The 19,098-nt window shown below is 45.4% G+C and overlaps 1 protein-coding gene across 6 annotated transcripts in view; it reads left to right on the top strand.

The window, feature by feature from the left end:
* Positions 1 to 14,176, top strand: part of nme6 (NME/NM23 nucleoside diphosphate kinase 6) — a 30,863-nt gene extending 16,687 nt beyond the window's left edge. For 4 of the 6 annotated variants that reach the window (XM_031800196.1, XM_031800199.1, XM_031800200.1 and 1 more), the window contains exons 3-6: positions 821 to 923; positions 7,156 to 7,195; positions 12,110 to 12,270; positions 13,065 to 14,176. In XM_031800196.1, the coding sequence (XP_031656056.1) occupies positions 821 to 923; positions 7,156 to 7,195; positions 12,110 to 12,270; positions 13,065 to 13,216 (456 nt within the window). In that variant the 3' untranslated portion in view covers positions 13,217 to 14,176. The other 2 variants (XR_004204640.1, XR_004204641.1) reach the window with 2 other exon arrangements.
* Positions 14,177 to 19,098: the final 4,922 nt, after the last annotated feature.

The following is a 19,098-nucleotide window of genomic DNA, read 5'->3' as shown; positions in this document are numbered from 1 at the left end:
CATGGTGGTGGCAGCATCATGGTTTGGGCCTGCTTTTCTTCAGCAGGGACAGGGAAGATGGTTAAAATTGATGGGAAGATGGATGGAGCCAAATACAGGACCATTCTGGAAGAAAACCTGATGGAGTCTGCAAAAGACCTGAGACTGGGACGGAGATTTGTCTTCCAACAAGACAATGATCCAAAACATAAAGCAAAATCTACAATGGAATGGTTCAAAAATAAACATATCCAGGTGTTAGAATGGCCAAGTCAAAGTCCAGACCTGAATCCAATCGAGAATCTGTGGAAAGAACTGAAAACTGCTGTTCACAAATGTTCTCCATCCAACCTCACTGAGCTCGAGCTGTTTTGCAAGGAGGAATGGGAAAAAATGTCAGTCTCTCAATGTGCAAAACTGATAGAGACATACCCCAAGCGACTTAAAGCTGTAATCGCAGCAAAAGGTGGCGCTACAAAGTATTAACTTAAGGGGGCTGAATAATTTTGCACGCCCAATTTTTCAGTTTTTGATTTGTTAAAAAAGTTTGAAATATCCAATAAATGTCTTTCCACTTCATGATTGTGTCCCACTTGTTGTTGATTCGTCACAAAAAAATACAGTTTTATATCTTTATGTTTGAAGCCTGAAATGTGGCAAAAGGTCGCAAAGTTCGAGGGGGCCGAATACTTTCGCAAGGCACTGTGTACTTCTCTACCTTCCAGGCCCTTCACCAGAGAATCCTAGAGAACAGGAAGTAATATATACTTCTCTGCATTCCAGGCTCTTCACCAGAGAATCCTAGAGAATAGGAAGTAATATATACTTCTCTACATTCCAGGCCCTTCACCAGAGAATCCTAGAGAACAACTTCATCATTGTCAGGTCCAAAGACCTGGTGTGGAGGAGACAGGACTCTGAGAAGTTCTACTCTGAACATGCAGGTAAGGTTCTAGATGGTTCTACCGTCAAATTAGAACGCATCTTTATCAAATCAAATCAAATTTATTTATATAGCCCTTCGTACATCAGCTGATATCTCAAAGTGCTGTACAGAAACCCAGCCTAAAACCCCAAACAGCAAGCAATGCAGGTGTAGAAGCACGGTGGCTAGGAAAAACTCCCTAGAAAGGCCAATACCTAGGAAGAAACCTAGAGAGGAACCAGGCTATGTGGGGTGGCCATTCCTCTTCTGGCTGTGCCGGGTGGAGATTATAACAGAACATGGCCAAGATGTTCAAATGTTCATAAATGACCAGCATGGTCGAATAATAATAAGGCAGAACAGTTGAAACTGGAGCAGCAGCACAGTCAGGTGGAAGTTGAAACTGGAGCAGCAGCATGGCCAGGTGGACTGGGGACAGCAAGGAGTCATCATGTCAGGTAGTCCTGGGGCATGGTCCTAGGGCTCAGGTCCTCCGAGAGAGAGAAAGAAAGAGAGAAGGAGAGAATTAGAGAACGCACACTTAGATTCACACAGGACACCGAATAGGACAGGAGAAGTACTCCAGATATAACAAACTGACCCCAGCCCCCCGACACATAAACTACTGCAGCATAAATACTGGAGGCTGAGACAGGAGGGGTCAGGAGACACTGTGGCCCCATCCGAGGGTTCTTTATGGGTTCTACTCTGAACATGCAGGTAAGGTTCTAGATGGTTCTACCGTCAAATTAGAACGTATCTTTATGGGTTCTATTCGGAACATGCAGTTAAGGTTCTAGATGGTTCTACCGTCAAATTAGAACGTATCTTTATGGGTTCTACTCTGAACATGCAGGTAAGGTTCTAGTTTGTTCTACCGTCAAATAAGAATGTATCTTTATGGGTTCTATTCGGAACATGCAGGTAAGGTTCTAGATGGTTCTACCGTCAAATAAGAACGTATCTTTATGGGTTCTATTCGGAACATGCAGGTAAGGTTCTAGATGGTTCTACCGTCAAATTAGAACGTATCTTTATGGGTTCTATTCGGAACATGCAGTTAAGGTTCTAGATGGTTCTACCGTCAAATTAGAACGTATCTTTATGGGTTCTATTCGGAACATGCAGGTACATTTTATAAGCTAGATATGGTTCTACCATAGAAAACACATTAGCTTTATATGTATTGTAGTGAAACAGGCAGGGACAGTGAGCTCGTCTGTGGTGATATTCCTGACACCAGTGTAATGAAACAGGCAGGGACAGTGAGCTCGTCTGTGGTGATATTCCTGACACCAGTGTAGTGAAACAGGCAGGGAGAGTGAGCTCGTCTGTGGTGATATTCCTGACACCAGTGTAATGAAACAGGCAGGGACAGTGAGCTCGTCTGTGGTGATATTCCTGACACCAGTGTAGTGAAACAGGCAGGGAGAGTGAGCTCGTCTGTGGTGATATTCCTGACACCAGTGTAATGAAACAGGCAGGGACAGTGAGCTCGTCTGTGGTGATATTCCTGACACCAGTGTAGTGAAACAGGCAGGGAGAGTGAGCTCGTCTGTGGTGATATTCCTGACACCAGTGTAGTGAAACAGGCAGGGAGAGTGAGCTCGTCTGTGGTGATATTCCTGACACCAGTGTAATGAAACTGGCAGGGAGAGTGAGCTCGTCTGTGGTGATATTCCTGACACCAGTGTAATGAAACAGGCAGGGAGAGTGAGCTCGTCTGTGGTGATATTCCTGACACCAGTGTAGTGAAACAGGCAGGGACAGTGAGCTCGTCTGTGGTGATATTCCTGACACCAGTGTAGTGAAACAGGCAGGGAGAGTGAGCTCGTCTGTGGTGATATTCCTGACACCAGTGTAATGAAACAGGCAGGGAGAGCGAGCTCGTCTGTGGTGATATTCCTGACACCAGTGTAGTGAAACAGGCAGGGAGAGTGAGCTCGTCTGTGGTGATATTCCTGACACCAGTGTAATGAAACAGGCAGGGAGAGTGAGCTCGTCTGTGGTGATATTCCTGACACCAGTGTAATGAAACAGGCAGGGAGAGTGAGCTCGTCTGTGGTGATATTCCTGACACCAGTGTAGTGAAACAGGCAGGGAGAGTGAGCTCGTCTGTGGTGATATTCCTGACACCAGTGTAATGAAACAGGCAGGGAGAGTGAGCTCGTCTGTGGTGATATTCCTGACACCAGTGTAGTGAAACAGGCAGGGAGAGTGAGCTCGTCTGTGGTGATATTCCTGACACCAGTGTAATGAAACAGGCAGGGAGAGTGAGCTCGTCTGTGGTGATATTCCTGACACCAGTGTAGTGAAACAGGCAGGGAGAGTGAGCTCGTCTGTGGTGATCTTCCTGACACCAGTGTAATGAAACAGGCAGGGAGAGTGAGCTCGTCTGTGGTGATATTCCTGACACCAGTGTAATGAAACAGGCAGGGAGAGTGAGCTCGTCTGTGGTGATATTCCTGACACCAGTGTAGTGAAACAGGCAGGGAGAGTGAGCTCGTCTGTGGTGATATTCCTGACACCAGTGTAATGAAACAGGCAGGGAGAGTGAGCTCGTCTGTGGTGATATTCCTGACACCAGTGTAATGAAACAGGCAGGGAGTGCGGCTCGAATCCCTCAAACTTCTGGCTCGTAGCTCTGCGCTCCATCGACTCTGCCACAAAAAGCTTGTGTGGCAGAGTCAATATCCGGAGTTATGCACAAATGGTCGCCACAGTATTCTCTATGTGTTTTCTTCCGAGCACGCAGCTGAAGGTTAAGCCAAACCGAAGGAATGCTATGGACACCGTCTGGTAATAAAATGTCTTGTCCAGTTGTAGCCGCTACAATCACAACAAACTTAAAATGTCCGACAGACCCATGTTTATTATGTGGAAATCTGCTAGAAATTAATGATCCATTTTCCTGCTTGAACAACTTTTAACTGTGACAAGCTTTTTAAGGCACAGCTTCAACTACAGCTTTAAAAGCACAATTCGATTTTATTTCCCCTTTATTTAACCAGGTAGACTAGTTGAGAACACCTTTATTTAACCTGGTAGGCTAGTTGAGAACACCTTTATTTAACCAGGTAGACTAGTTGAGAACACCTTTATTTAACCAGGTAGACTAGTTGAGAACACCTTTATTTAACCAGGTAGACTAGTTGAGAACACCTTTATTTAACCAGGTAGACTAGTTGAGAACACCTTTATTTAACCAGGTAGGCTAGTTTAGAACACCTTTATTTAACCAGGTAGGCTAGTTGAGAACACCTTTATTTAACCAGGTAGGCTAGTTGAGAACACCTTTATTTAACCAGGTAGGCTAGTTTAGAACACCTTTATTTAACCAGGTAGGCTGGTTGAGAACACCTTTATTTAACCAGATAGGCTGGTTGAGAACAAGTTCTCATTTACAACTGCGACCTGGCCAAGATAAAGCATAGCAGTGCGACACAAACAACAACAACAACAGAGTTACACATGGAGTAAAACAAACATACAGTTAATAACACAATAGAAAGGTATATATACAGTGTGTGCAAATGAGGTAAGATAAGGGAGGTAAGGCAATAAATAGGAGTTGGTCCCTCCTTTGCTGCTATAACAGCCTCTACTCTTCTGGGAAGGCTTTCCACTAGATGTTGGAACATTGCTGCTATAACAGCCTCCACTCTTCTGGGAAGGCTTTCCACTAGATGTAGGAACATTGCTGCTATAACAGCCTCCACTCTTCTGGGAAGGCTTTCCACTAGATGTAGGAACATTGCTGCTATAACAGCCTCCACTATTCTGAGAAGGCTTTCCACTAGATGTTGGAACATTGCTGCTATAACAGCCTCTACTCTTCTGGGAAGGCTTTCCACTAGATGTTGGAACATTGCTGCTATAACAGCCTCTACTCTTCTGGGAAGGCTTTCCACTAGATGTTGGAACATTGCTGCTATAACAGCCTCTACTCTTCTGGGAAGGCTTTCCACTAGATGTTGGAACATTGCTGCTATAACAGCCTCCACTCTTCTGGGAAGGCTTTCCACTAGATGTAGGAACATTGCTGCTATAACAGCCTCCACTATTCTGAGAAGGCTTTCCACTAGATGTTGGAACATTGCTGCTATAACAGCCTCTACTCTTCTGGGAAGGCTTTCCACTAGATGTTGGAACATTGCTGCTATAACAGCCTCCACTCTTCTGGGAAGGCTTTCCACTAGATGTTGGAACATTGCTGCTATAACAGCCTCCACTATTCTGGGAAGGCTTTCCACTAGATGTTGGAACATTGCTGCTATAACAGCCTCCACTCTTCTGGGAAGGCTTTCCACTAGATGTTGGAACATTGCTGCTATAACAGCCTCTACTCTTCTGGGAAGGCTTTCCACTAGATGTTGGAACATTGCTGCTATAACAGCCTCCACTCTTCTGGGAAGGCTTTCCACTAGATGTAGGAACATTGCTGCTATAACAGCCTCCACTCTTCTGGGAAGGCTTTCCACTAGATGTAGGAACATTGCTGCTATAACAGCCTCTACTCTTCTGGGAAGGCTTTCCACTAGATGTTGGAACATTGCTGCTATAACAGCCTCCACTCTTCTGGGAAGGCTTTCCACTAGATGTTGGAACATTGCTGCTATAACAGCCTCTACTCTTCTGGGAAGGCTTTCCACTAGATGTTGGAACATTGCTGCTATAACAGCCTCTACTCTTCTGGGAAGGCTTTCCACTAGATGTTGGAACATTGCTGCTATAACAGCCTCCACTCTTCTGGGAAGGCTTTCCACTAGATGTAGGAACATTGCTGCTATAACAGCCTCCACTATTCTGAGAAGGCTTTCCACTAGATGTTGGAACATTGCTGCTATAACAGCCTCTACTCTTCTGGGAAGGCTTTCCACTAGATGTTGGAACATTGCTGCTATAACAGCCTCCACTCTTCTGGGAAGGCTTTCCACTAGATGTTGGAACATTGCTGCTATAACAGCCTCCACTATTCTGGGAAGGCTTTCCACTAGATGTTGGAACATTGCTGCTATAACAGCCTCCACTCTTCTGGGAAGGCTTTCCACTAGATGTTGGAACATTGCTGCTATAACAGCCTCTACTCTTCTGGGAAGGCTTTCCACTAGATGTTGGAACATTGCTGCTATAACAGCCTCCACTCTTCTGGGAAGGCTTTCCACTAGATGTAGGAACATTGCTGCTATAACAGCCTCCACTCTTCTGGGAAGGCTTTCCACTAGATGTAGGAACATTGCTGCTATAACAGCCTCTACTCTTCTGGGAAGGCTTTCCACTAGATGTTGGAACATTGCTGCTATAACAGCCTCCACTCTTCTGGGAAGGCTTTCCACTAGATGTTGGAACATTGCTGCTATAACAGCCTCCACTCTTCTGGGAAGGCTTTCCACTAGATGTTGGAACATTGCTGCTATAACAGCCTCCACTCTTCTGGGAAGGCTTTCCACTAGATGTAGGAACATTGCTGCTATAACAGCCTCCACTCTTCTGGGATGGCTTTCCACTAGATGTTGGAACATTGCTGCTATAACAGCCTCCACTCTTCTGGGAAGGCTTTCCACTAGATGTAGGAACATTGCTGCTATAACAGCCTCCACTCTTCTGGGAAGGCTTTCCCCTAGATGTTGGAACATTACTGCGGGGACTTGCTTCCATTCAGCCACAAGAGCATTAGTCAGGTCGGTGCACTGATGTTGGGCAATTAGGCCAGACTCACAGTCGGCGTTTCAATTCATCCCAAAGGTGTTTGATGTGGTTGAGGTCAGGGCTCTGTGCAGGCCAGTCAAGTTCTTCCACACCGATTTTTGACAAACCATTTCTGTATGGTCCTCGTTTTGTGCAAGGGGGCATTGTCATGCTGAAACAGGAAAGGGCTTTACCCAAACTGTTGCCACAAAGTTGGAAGCACAGAATCGTCTAGAATGTTATTGTATGCTGTAGCGTGGTTCGTTCTGCGTTGTGAACCTCCTCATATCACTACATAGAACCTCCTCGTATCACCACATAGAACCTCCTCATAGAACCACCTCATATCACCACATAGAACCTCCTCATAGAACCACCACATAGAACCACCTCATAGAACCTCCTCGTATCACCACATAGAACCGCCACGTATCACCACATAGAACCACCACGTATCACCACATAGAACCACCACGTATCACCACATAGAACCGCCTCGTATCACCACGTAGAACCACTATATATCGTTGATGCGTCTTTGTGTGTTTTGTCTCATCTCTCAGGACGGTTCTTCTACCAAAGACTGGTTGAGTTCATGTCCAGGTAAGCTTCAAGTCATTTCTCCTCACACTTTAATGTAGCGAACATAACTTTAATGTGTGTGCCAAATGGCACCCTATTTGGACTAAAGTAGTGTACTTTGTAGGGAATAGGCTGCTGTTTGAGACACACACCTCTGACTCATTCATTGTATAACTTCCCCTTTATCAAATTGTATTTGTCACATATTTACCTTTATCTCCCACTGTGATGTGATGCAAGCGCTGTTGAATGTGAAGACAAAAGCATCTTGACAACTAAACACAGTATGTCACTTCGACTCGATGGCGTATCTTCGTCCACTTCTGATATTTTGTCCAATTATTGGACAAAAGAGTTGATCTGATTGGTCAACGGATCAATTAGTGGAAAGAGAATCAGAATTGGTCTGCCTGTGTAAACGCGGGCGTTGTCACATTCATACTGCTGAGATGCAATCACATGGAAACTCAAGTACTGGGGCCGGATTCACAAAACCTTAAGGATACTTGGGTCGGCAGGTAGCCTAGTGGTTAGAGCGTTGGGCCAGTAACCGAAAGGTTGCCTGATCGAATCCCTGAGCTGACAAGGTAAAAATCTGTCATTCTGCCCACTGTACCCCAGTAGGCCGTCATTGTAAATAAGAATTTGTTCTTAACTGACTTGCCTAGTTAAATAAAGGTTAAATAAAATGAAGAAGAAATATCTTCTTAACTGCCATTTTTTCCCCCTTAACTATAGACTTAAGAAGAAAGTTAAGCAAAGTTGCTATTCCTCAATAAAGTTACCTAAATGTTCTTTAGGTTTTTCTTAAATTTCTTCCTAAGAAAAAAGATAAGAAGAAATGGGATTCTTGAAAATAATGCTTTAGGATTTCTTCTTGGAAATGTACTTAACTTTAGGACAGCTAAACCCTTATCTTGTGCAGACTGGGCCCAGGAGGTGAGCATTTTAAAAATGCCTAACTGTATTGATTAGAAAAGTTAGCCATACAAACCACTTCTATCAGTCCAGTCATACGAACCACTTCTATCTGTCCAGTCTTATGAACCACTTCTATCCATCCAGTCATATGAACCACTTCTATCTGTCCAGTCATACGAACCACTTCTATCTGTCCAGTCATACGAACCACTTCTATCCATCCAGTCATACGAACCACGTATATCTGTCCAGTCATACGAACCACTTCTATCCGTCCAGTCATACGAACCACTTCTATCCATCCAGTCATATGACCCACTTCTATCTGTCCAGCCATATGAACCACTTCTATCCGTCCAGTCATACAAACCACTTCTATCCGTCCAGCCATACGAACCAGAACCACTTCTATCTGTCCAGTCATACAAACCACTTCTATCTGTCCAGTCATACGAACCACTTCTATCAGTCCAGTCATACGAACCAGAACCACTTCTATCCATCCAGTCATACGAACCACTTCTATCAGTCCAGCCATACGAACCACTTCTATCAGTCCAGCCATACGAACCACTTCTATCCATCCAGTCATACGAACCAGAACCACTTCTATCCGTCCAGTCATACGAACCACTTCTATCCATCCAGCCATATGAACCAGAACCACTTCTATCCATCCAGTCATACGAACCACTTCTATCAGTCCAGCCATACGAACCACTTCTATAAGTCCAGCCATACGAACCACTTCTATCCATCCAGTCATACGAACCAGAACCACTTCTATCCGTCCAGTCATACGAACCACTTCTATCCATCCAGTCATACGAACCACTTCTATCCATCCAGTCATATGAACCACTTCTATCCATCCAGTCATACGAACCACTTCTATCCATCCAGTCATACGAACCACTTCTATCTGTCCAGCCATACGAACCACTTCTATCCATCCAGTCATATGAACCAGAACCACTTCTATCCATCCAGTCATACGAACCACTTCTATCCATCCAGTCATACGAACCACTTCTATCCATCCAGTCATACGAACCACTTCTATCCATCCAGTCATACGAACCACTTCTATCCATCCAGCCATACGAACCACTTCTATCCATCCAGTCATATGAACCACTTCTATCTGTCCAGTCATATGAACCACTTCTATCTGTCCAGTCATACGAACCACTTCTATCCATCCAGTCTTTGAGGCTCTGTGGGGGGTGTCTGGGTGTCTGTTGTCGTCAGCTCATTCATAAAGGGGCTTGGGCACCGAGGAGGACATAGCTCATTTATAGACCCCCCCCCCCATGCAGGGCAGCCTCTCTGGCTTCTAAAGGTGTTCTCCCGTGCCTTTGGCTCCAAATGCCACCCTATTCCTTATGCTGTGTACTACTTTTGAGTCAGGTTTAAGCCGCTTAAGTTTAGTGCACTACATGGGGAATAGTGTTCCATTTGGGACACGAGCCTGTGTCATAGGCAGCAAACGGTAATCAAATCAAATCAAATTTATTTATATAGCCCTTCGTACATCAGCTGATATCTCAAAGTGCTGTACAGAAACCCAGCATTAAACCCCAAACAGCAAGCAATGCAGGTGGAGAAGCACGGTGGCTAGGAAAAACTCCCTAGAAAGGCCAAAACCTAGGAAGAAACCTAGAGAGGAACCAGGCTATGTGGGGTGGAGATTATAACCGAACATGGCCAAGATGTTCAAATGTTCATAAATGACCAGCATGGTCGTATAATAATAAGGAAGAACAGTTGAAACTGGAGCAGCAGCACGATCAGATGGACTGGGGACAGCAAGGAGTCATCATGTAAGGTAGTCCTGGGGCATGGTCCTAGGGCTCAGGTCCTCCGAGAGAGAGAAAGAAAGAGAGAAGGAGAGAATTAGAGAACTTACACTTAGATTCACACAGGACACCGAATAGGACAGGAGAAGTACTCCAGATATAACAAACTGACCCTAGCCCCCCGACACATAAACTACTGCAGCATAAATACTGGAGGCTCTGAGACAGGAGGGGTCAGGAGACACTGTGGCCCCATCCGAGGACACCCCCGGACAGGGCCAAACAGGAAGGATATGAAATGAAACAACGGGTTGGTGGTTGCCGCGGCAACCGATCCTGGGGGGGGGGGGCCCCCGGCCCGGTCCGGTCCGGCCATGTTATTTTCTTTTCTTTCTCGTTCTGAACTCCTGAAAGAATACATAGATGAGTGTTGGTGGTTACATCACAGCTTGAAGTAGAGCCGTGTTTTGTTTTAACGTTCAAGGATGTTTTATGCTTCTTTTTGTTTGTTTTGTTTATAGGTTCGACTGTCTTCTCCTTTTGTGGGGTGGGTTGTCTTTTACCACCTGTTGGCTACTGTGTATCGATGGGAGAGGGGGGGGGGGGTGGGTTGTCTTTTACCACCTGTTGGCTACTGGGTATCGATGGGAGTGGGGGGGGGGGGGGGGGGTCTTTGAGTAGGATGTCTCTGAGTGGACCTGGTCTTTTACCACCTGTTGGCTACTGGGTATCGATGGGAGAGGGGGGGGGGGTCTTTGAGTAGGATGTCTCTGAGTGGACCTGGTCTTTTACCACCCGTTGGCTACTGGGTATCGATGGGAGGGGGGGGGGGGTCTTTGAGTAGGATGTCTCTGAGTGGACCTGGTCTTTTACCACCCGTTGGCTACTGGGTATCGATGGGAGAGGGGGGGGGGGGTCTTTGAGTAGGATGTCTCTGAGTGGACCTGGTCTTTTACCACCTGTTGGCTACTGGGTATCGATGGGAGAGGGGGGGGGGGGTCTTTGAGTAGGATGTCTCTGAGTGGACCTGGTCTTTTACCACCCGTTGGCTACTGGGTATCGATGGGAGGGGGGGGGGGGGGGTCTTTGAGTAGGATGTCTCTGAGTGGACCTGGTCTTTTACCACCCGTTGGCTACTGGGTATCGATGGGAGAGGGGGGGGGGTCTTTGAGTAGGATGTCTCTGAGTGGACCTGGTCTTTTACCACCCGTTGGCTACTGGGTATCGATGGGAGAGGGGGGGGGGGTCTTTGAGTAGGATGTCTCTGAGTGGACCTGGTCTTTTACCACCCGTTGGCTACTGGGTATCGATGGGAGAGGGGGGGGGGGGGTCTTTGAGTAGGATGTCTCTGAGTGGACCTGGTCCTTTACCACCCGTTGGCTACTGGGTATCGATGGGAGGGGGGGGGTCTTTGAGTAGGATGTCTCTGAGTGGACCTGGTCTTTTACCACCCGTTGGCTACTGGGTATCGATGGGAGGGGGGGGGGGTCTTTGAGTAGGATGTCTCTGAGTGGACCTGGTCTTTTACCACCCGTTGGCTACTGGGTATCGATGGGAGGGGGGGGGGGTCTTTGAGTAGGATGTCTCTGAGTGGACCTGGTCTTTTACCACCCGTTGGCTACTGGGTATCGATGGGAGGGGGGGTGGTCTTTGAGTAGGATGTCTCTGAGTGGACCTGGTCTTTTACCACCCGTTGGCTACTGGGTATCGATGGGAGGGGGGGGGTCTTTGAGTAGGATGTCTCTGAGTGGACCTGGTCTTTTACCACCCGTTGGCTACTGGGTATCGATGGGAGGGGGGGGGGGGTCTTTGAGTAGGATGTCTCTGAGTGTACCTGGTCTTTTACCACCCGTTGGCTACTGGGTATCGATGGGAGGGGGGGGGGGTCTTTGAGTAGGATGTCTCTGAGTGGACCTGGTCTTTTACCACCCGTTGGCTACTGGGTATCGATGGGAGGGGGGGGGTCTTTGAGTAGGATGTCTCTGAGTGGACCTGGTCTTTTACCATGTTTTCATCATACGGACATTTTAAGCAACCACTGCATTTTGACCTGTAGTCAAAGCAAATATAAATTGAGGCCATCACTGGCTGGATATTTTAAAGATGATACTCTTGTGCTGTTGTATCCTACTTCACACAGATTAGGTGGAACTCTTTGTCAAAAGACTCCCTAGTCTGAACCTTCCCCCCCCCCCATTGCTCTGTTGTGATTCAGTGGTCCGATGCGGGCCTACGTCCTGGCTAGAGAGGACGCCATAACCCACTGGAGAGAACTGATGGGTCCTACCAAGGTGTTCAGGGCCCGCTATACCTCTCCCTTAACCATCAGAGCCCAGTATGGACTCACTGACACCAGGAATACCACACACGGCTCTGGTAAGTGCCCCCAGGGCTCTTGTGGGTCTGGTAAGGCCCCCAGGGCTCTTGTGGGTCTGGTAAGGCCCCCAGGCAGGCACACACATACTTTCTTACGTACATTTGCAGGACTTAACAATTTTAACAAATACAGGACATGAGAAAAAAGGCCAGACTTCAAAAATAAAATCTTGTTTTCTTACCTTGTTAGGACATTCTGGTCCTGATAATGTAGGGACACACACACACACACACACACACACACACACACACACACACACACACACACACACACACACACACACACACACACACACACACACACACACACACACACACACACACACACACACATTTATACACACACAATGTTTCTGTATGAGGGACCACACACACAACACCCACAACAGTTATGTATAGCTGTCAATCAAATAATCTAGGTATTAATTGTGTGTGATAGCTATCAATATAGGTTTTGTATTAGACAACCAGAATCATTTGAGTAATCTCCTCTACTGATTTGCAGTCTACAATACTTTGGGGGCATTGCAGCCCATATACAACTTTATCTTCATATTTTGTCTGGTGCTGGTGGTTGAGACTCCTGACCATAAACTGTATGCCATAACTTTAATAACATCAATGTCATTTAAAGATTTAGTTGATTCTACTAATATTCATTTCCATAAACCCTTTAATAAACTCTTGATGTTGTGTGATAATCTTGTGTAATAACATGCCAAAGTAAATTTCCCAAGCTTGGGCTAATTAAAATTCTTCTCATAAAGGAATTGTAAAATTCTTCCCGTTTCCAGATTCGGCAGAGTCGGCGCGGAGGGAGATCAGTTTCTTCTTCCCAGACTTCAGTCAGGAGACGTGGATGGAGAGAGAGGAGCTGAGGTTCAGGAAGAGACGCATGGAGGACAACCAGAGGAAACAGATAAACACGTTACCAGTTCACAGCTAACTGCTGATCTCAGTTTAAACATTTAAACAAATTCTTGACTGGACCAGGGGCCTGCGTTCATAAAATATCTCAGTAAGAGTTTATAACAGTACCAGTCAAAAGTTTGGACACACCTACTCACGCAAGGGTTTTTATTTTTACTATTTTCTACATTGTAGAATAATAGTGAAGACATCAAAACTATGAAATAACACATATAGAATCATGTAGTATCCAAAAAAAAGTGTTAAGCAAATCAAAATATATTTTATATTTGAGAATTTTCAAAGTAACCACCTTTTCCCTTGATGACAGCTTTGTACACGCTTGGCATTCTCTCAACCAGCTTCACCTGGAATGCTTTCCCATCAATCTTGAAGGAGTTCCCACATATGCTGAGCACTTGTTGGCTGCTTTTCCTCCACTCAATTCAACCATGATGGCCTGATTCACGCAGTCTCCTCAGAACAGTTGATGTTTAGATGTGTCTGTTACTTGAACTCTGGGAAGCATTTACTTGGGCGGCAATATCTGAGGCCGGTAACTCTAATGAATTTATCCTCTGCAGCAGAAGTAACTCTGGGTCTTCCTTTCCTGTGGCGGTCCTCATGAGAAAGAAATTCCACAGATGAACTTTTAACAAAGAACACATGTTAATTGAAATGCATTCCAGGTGACTACCTCATGAAGCTGGTTGAGAGAATGTCAAGGGAGTGCAACGCTGTCATCAAGGCAAAGGGTGGCTACTTTGAAGAATCTCATATAAAATAGTTTTTGGTTATTACATGATTCCATATGTGTTATTCATAGTTTTGTCGTCTTCACTACTATTCTACAATGTAGAAAATATAAAGATGTACTTCAACATTATGCACCATGGACAATATTCCAATCACAATTGTCTGTAGTTGATACTACGTAAATAATGCAACGTCTATGACATGACTTTAAAAAAGGAAATTAAACCACAAAGCACTCGCACGTCATCTGTTTTATTGTCAGCACAAATGTCCACTGTCCATATCGATAAACATCAACTAAAGAGCCAAAACGACCTGACAAAGGTTACCAACAAGCTCTGTTACTTTAGAATGTAGAAATAGACCGTATACTAACTGAGGCGGTTTGCCATCAAATAGAAAAACGCAATTGAAAACTGCTGTGTTTGTATGCTGTGACCTGTGACCCTCGTTTCCCCTTTTCAGATTCAATATGTATCGTTCAACCCAGGGAAATCCTAAGCCATTGCCAACTGCTTTCATTGTACATTTTTCAATTTGAATTGGAGATGTGTGTACCGTAATTGCTGGACTATAAGCCGCTACTTTATTCCCACGCTTTGAACCTCTCGGTTTATACAATGACGCGGCTAATTTATTTTTTCCCGCTTTCACAAGGTTCATGCCGCCAAAAAACTGAGCACCGTCACATAATGTGACGTAAAATCGAGCGCGCTCAAACTTCCCATCATTCTGATTACGGTAGTAATTTTGTCACCCTCATCATGGCAAAGACACGGAGAAATGCATATGATGCAGCTTTCAAGTTGAAGGCGATCGATCTGGCTGTTGGAAAAGGAAAAGAGCTGCTGCATGGGACCTTGGCCTTAATGAGTCGATGATAAGACGTTGGAAACAGCAGCGTGAGGAACTGACTCAGTGCAAAAAGACAACAAAGGCTTTCAGAGGGAAGAAAAGCAGATGGCCCAAAGTATTTGCAGCCACTCAACATCAGTGTAAATCGTGCATTTAAGGTGGCGCTCCTTGTTCAGTGGGAGGCTTGGATGACAAGTGGGGAGAAATCCTTCACTAAAACGGGCCGCAGGCGAAGAGCAACTTATGGTCAAGTCTGCCAGTGGGTCCTGACAGCGTGGAGCATTGTCAAAAAATCCACTATCATCAACGGGTTTCGAAAGGCTGGACTGCTGCATGTTGAAGGGGCAGCATGAGCTCACCGGGGTATTTGCCTCCGGATGAAAGTGACGAGAGCGACAATGAAAACGATCCAACATCGGATGAAGCAATTCTGAGGCTATTCAACTCCGACACCGAAGGAGATGACTTCAGTGGTTTCAGTGCACAGGAGGAGGAAGACAGTGACCAAGTTCATTTGTTTCAATGTACCGGTAGACACCTGGCTTATAGACATGTTTCAATGTACCGGTAGACACCTGGCTTATAGACATGTTTCAATGTACCGGTAGACACCTGGCTTATAGACATGTTTCAATGTACCGGCAGGCACCTGGCTTATAGACATGTTTCAATGTACCGGTAGACACCTGGCTTATAGACATGTTTCAATGTACCGGCAGGCACCTGGCTTATAGACATGTTTCAATGTACCGGTAGACACCTGGCTTATAGACATGTTTCAATGTACCGGCAGGCACCTGGCTTATAGACATGTTTCAATGTACCGGTAGACACCTGGCTTATAGACATGTTTCAATGTACCGGTAGACACCTGGCTTATAGACATGTTTCAATGTACCGGTAGACACCCGGCTTATAGACATGTTTCAATGTACCGGCAAGCACCTGGCTTATAGACATGTTTCAATGTACCGGTAGACACCCGGCTTATAGACATGTTTCAATGTACCGGTAGACACCTGGCTTATAGACATGTTTCAATGTACCGGTAGACACCTGGCTTATAGACATGTTTCAATGTACCGGCAGGCACCTGGCTTATAGACATGTTTCAATGTACCGGTAGACACCTGGCTTATAGACACGTGCAGCGTATTTATGTACAAAATACATATTTTTTAAATAATTCAGTGGGTGCGGTTTATATTCAAGGTGCGCTTAATAGTCCAGCAATTATGGTAGTCATAGTTACGGTACATTGATGAGGGTGGGGGAAAAAAACATGTACATTTAAAACCAATATTCTAAAACTTTGTGAGAATTGTACGGAGGATCTTCTGACGCTACTGTAGCAATAGATGAAGGGTATAAATGATCATACTCCACAGATACATCTGTTTCGAATCAAGCTCTCTTCATGTAGAGCTGATACTAGATGTGTAGTCATCTCATTCAGTCACTAGTTCGTACATTCAACTCATAAAGTCACTCGTTCACCCCAAAAAAAGTGCCTCTTCAATGTAGAAGACATACTTTGTAGTCTACAGTTTAAAAAAAAAACAATATCCGTCAAGACAAAACAAACACTACCAAACGAGTTGCCTATTGAAATACTAAACATATACATTACAAACCGACCTACTTCAAGACTGGTTTCCTTCAGGAACATCCGTTTTGTGTTATGTCTTCAATATGGCCGACAAGCTAGCCGGTACAGTACAGCTCAGTTCCTAACAGCTAGCCGGTACAGTACAGCTCAGTTCCTAACAGCTAGCCGGTACAGTACAGCTCAGTTCCTAACAGCTAGCCGGTACAGTACAGCTCAGTTCCTAACAGCTAGCCGGTACAGTACAGCTCAGTTCCTAACAGCTAGCCGGTACAGTACAGCTCAGTTCCTAACAGCTAGCCGGTACAGTACAGCTCAGTTCCTAACAGCTAGCCGGTACAGTACAGCTCAGTTCCTAACAGCTAGCCGGTACAGTACAGCTCAGTTCCTAACAGCTAGCCGGTACAGTACAGCTCAGTTCCTAACAGCTAGCCGGTACAGTACAGCTCAGTTCCTAACAGCTAGCCGGTACAGTACAGCTCAGTTCCTAACAGCTAGCCGGTACAGTACAGCTCAGTTCCTAACAGCTAGCCGGTACAGTACAGCTCAGTTCCTAACAGCTAGCCGGTACAGTACAGCTCAGTTCCTAACAGCTAGCCGGTACAGTACAGCTCAGTTCCTAACAGCTAGCCGGTACAGTACAGCTCAGTTCCTAACAGCTAGCCGGTACAGTACAGCTCAGTTCCTAACAGCTAGCCGGTACAGTACAGCTCAGTTCCTAACAGCTAGCCGGTACAGTACAGCTCAGTTCCTAACAGCTAGCCGGTACAGTACAGCTCAGTTCCCAACAGCTAGCCGGTACAGTACAGCTCAGTTCCTAACAGCTAGCCGGTACAGTACAGCTCAGTTCCTAACAGCTAGCCGGTACAGTACAGCTCAGTTCCTAACAGCTAGCCGGTACAGTACAGCTCAGTTCCTCCTCTTGTGCTTTAAAAAAGGTTTTTCTTCAGTATCGTGTCCATAGAGAACTGTCTTATCAGAGCTTATCAGAGCTGGTACCAGGCAAGATGGTGGACAAATTGTGCAGCGGATTCAAACCTGATTTCCTCTATAGTAATCTATCTCTATGGTCTTGTCTTTGTCTTTCTCGTCCTCCAATAGTCCAAATGGCGTTCGGTGTCAAATGAAAGTTTATTGGTCTTGTACACAGATGTTACCGCAGGTGCAGAGAAATGCTTGTGTTTCTAGTCCAGTAATACCTAGAAATACAAAACAAACAATACACACATAATCCCCCCCCCCAAATAAATGATATAGGATTAACGATGACTGGAATACAGTATATACATATGAAGTGGACAGCAGTAGTTATATAGGATGAGCCATGACTAGAATACAGTTAAAGTCGAAAGTTTACATACACAGGTTGAAGTCATTAAAACTAATTTTTCAACCACTCCACAAATTTCTTGTTAACAAACTATGGTTTTGGCAAGTCGGTTAGGACATCTACTTTGTGCATGACACAAGTCATTTTTTCCAACAATTGTTTATAGACAGATTATTTCACTGTTTGACAATTCCAGTTGGTCAGAAGTTTACATATACTAAGTTGACTGTGCCTTTAAACAGCTTGGAAAATTCCAGAAAATGATGTCATGGATTTAGAAGCGTCTGATAGGCTAATTAACATAATTTGAGTCAATTTGAGGTGTACCTGTAGATGTATTTCAAGGCCTACCTTCAAACTCAGTGCCTCTTTGCTTGACATCATGGGGAAATCAGCCAAGACCTCAGATTTTAAAAAATGTAGACCTCCACAAGTCTGGTTCATCCTTGGGAGCAATTTCCAAACACCTGAAGGTACCACGTTCATCTGTACAAACAATAGTACACAAGTATAAACACCATGGGACCACGCAGCCGTCATACCGCTCAGGAAGGAGACACGTTCTGTCTCCTAGAGATGAACATACTTTGGTGCGAAAAGTCCAAATCAATCCCAGAACAACAGCAACGGACCTTGTGAAGATGCAGGTGGAAACAGGTACAAATGTATCTATATTCACAGTAAAATGAGTCCTATATCGACATAACCTGAAATGGCCACTCAGCAAGGAAGAAGCCACTGCTCCAAAACCGCCATAATAAAAAGCCAGACTAGTTTGCAACTGCACATGGGGACAAAGATCGTACTTTTTGGAGAAATGTCCTCTGGTCTGATGAAACAAAAATAGAACTGTTTAGCCATAATGACCATTGTTATGTTTGGAGGAAAAAAGGGGAGGCTTGCAAGCCAAAGAACACCATCCCAACCATGAAGCACGGGGGTGGCAGCATCATGTTGTGGGGGTGCTTTGCTGCAGGAGGGACTGGTGCACTTCACAAAATAGATGGCATCATGAGGCAGAAAAAAAATGTGGATATTGTAGCGACCCGCACAGACAGCTGTGTGTTATGTGTTAGGCTAGTAGGTGGTTGTGTTGTACTTACCAGTTCCCAGTGTTCGCGGGGTCCGACATGCCAATCAACCTGCTATCTGCCAATCACAGGAATGCCTGGAATGTTCTGATGCCGGGCATCCTGGTGGTTGGCGGAATGGCGTGGAGGGGGGTTGGGCAGGGGGATGGAGCATTGGAAGTAAAGACCAGGTTTAGCCATTGTTCTCCCTCTTACGTCTGGACTTCACAAGAGGAGCTCAAGGTTGGTTTGTGGGGTATCTTTCATTTATTTGGCGTGGGCTACGGCCAAACAGTAGCCTG

This window comes from Oncorhynchus kisutch, linkage group LG21 (assembly GCF_002021735.2).
Source record: "Oncorhynchus kisutch isolate 150728-3 linkage group LG21, Okis_V2, whole genome shotgun sequence".
Taxonomy (NCBI): Eukaryota; Metazoa; Chordata; class Actinopteri; order Salmoniformes; family Salmonidae; genus Oncorhynchus; species Oncorhynchus kisutch.
This window is presented reverse-complemented; position numbering and strand designations above follow the sequence as displayed.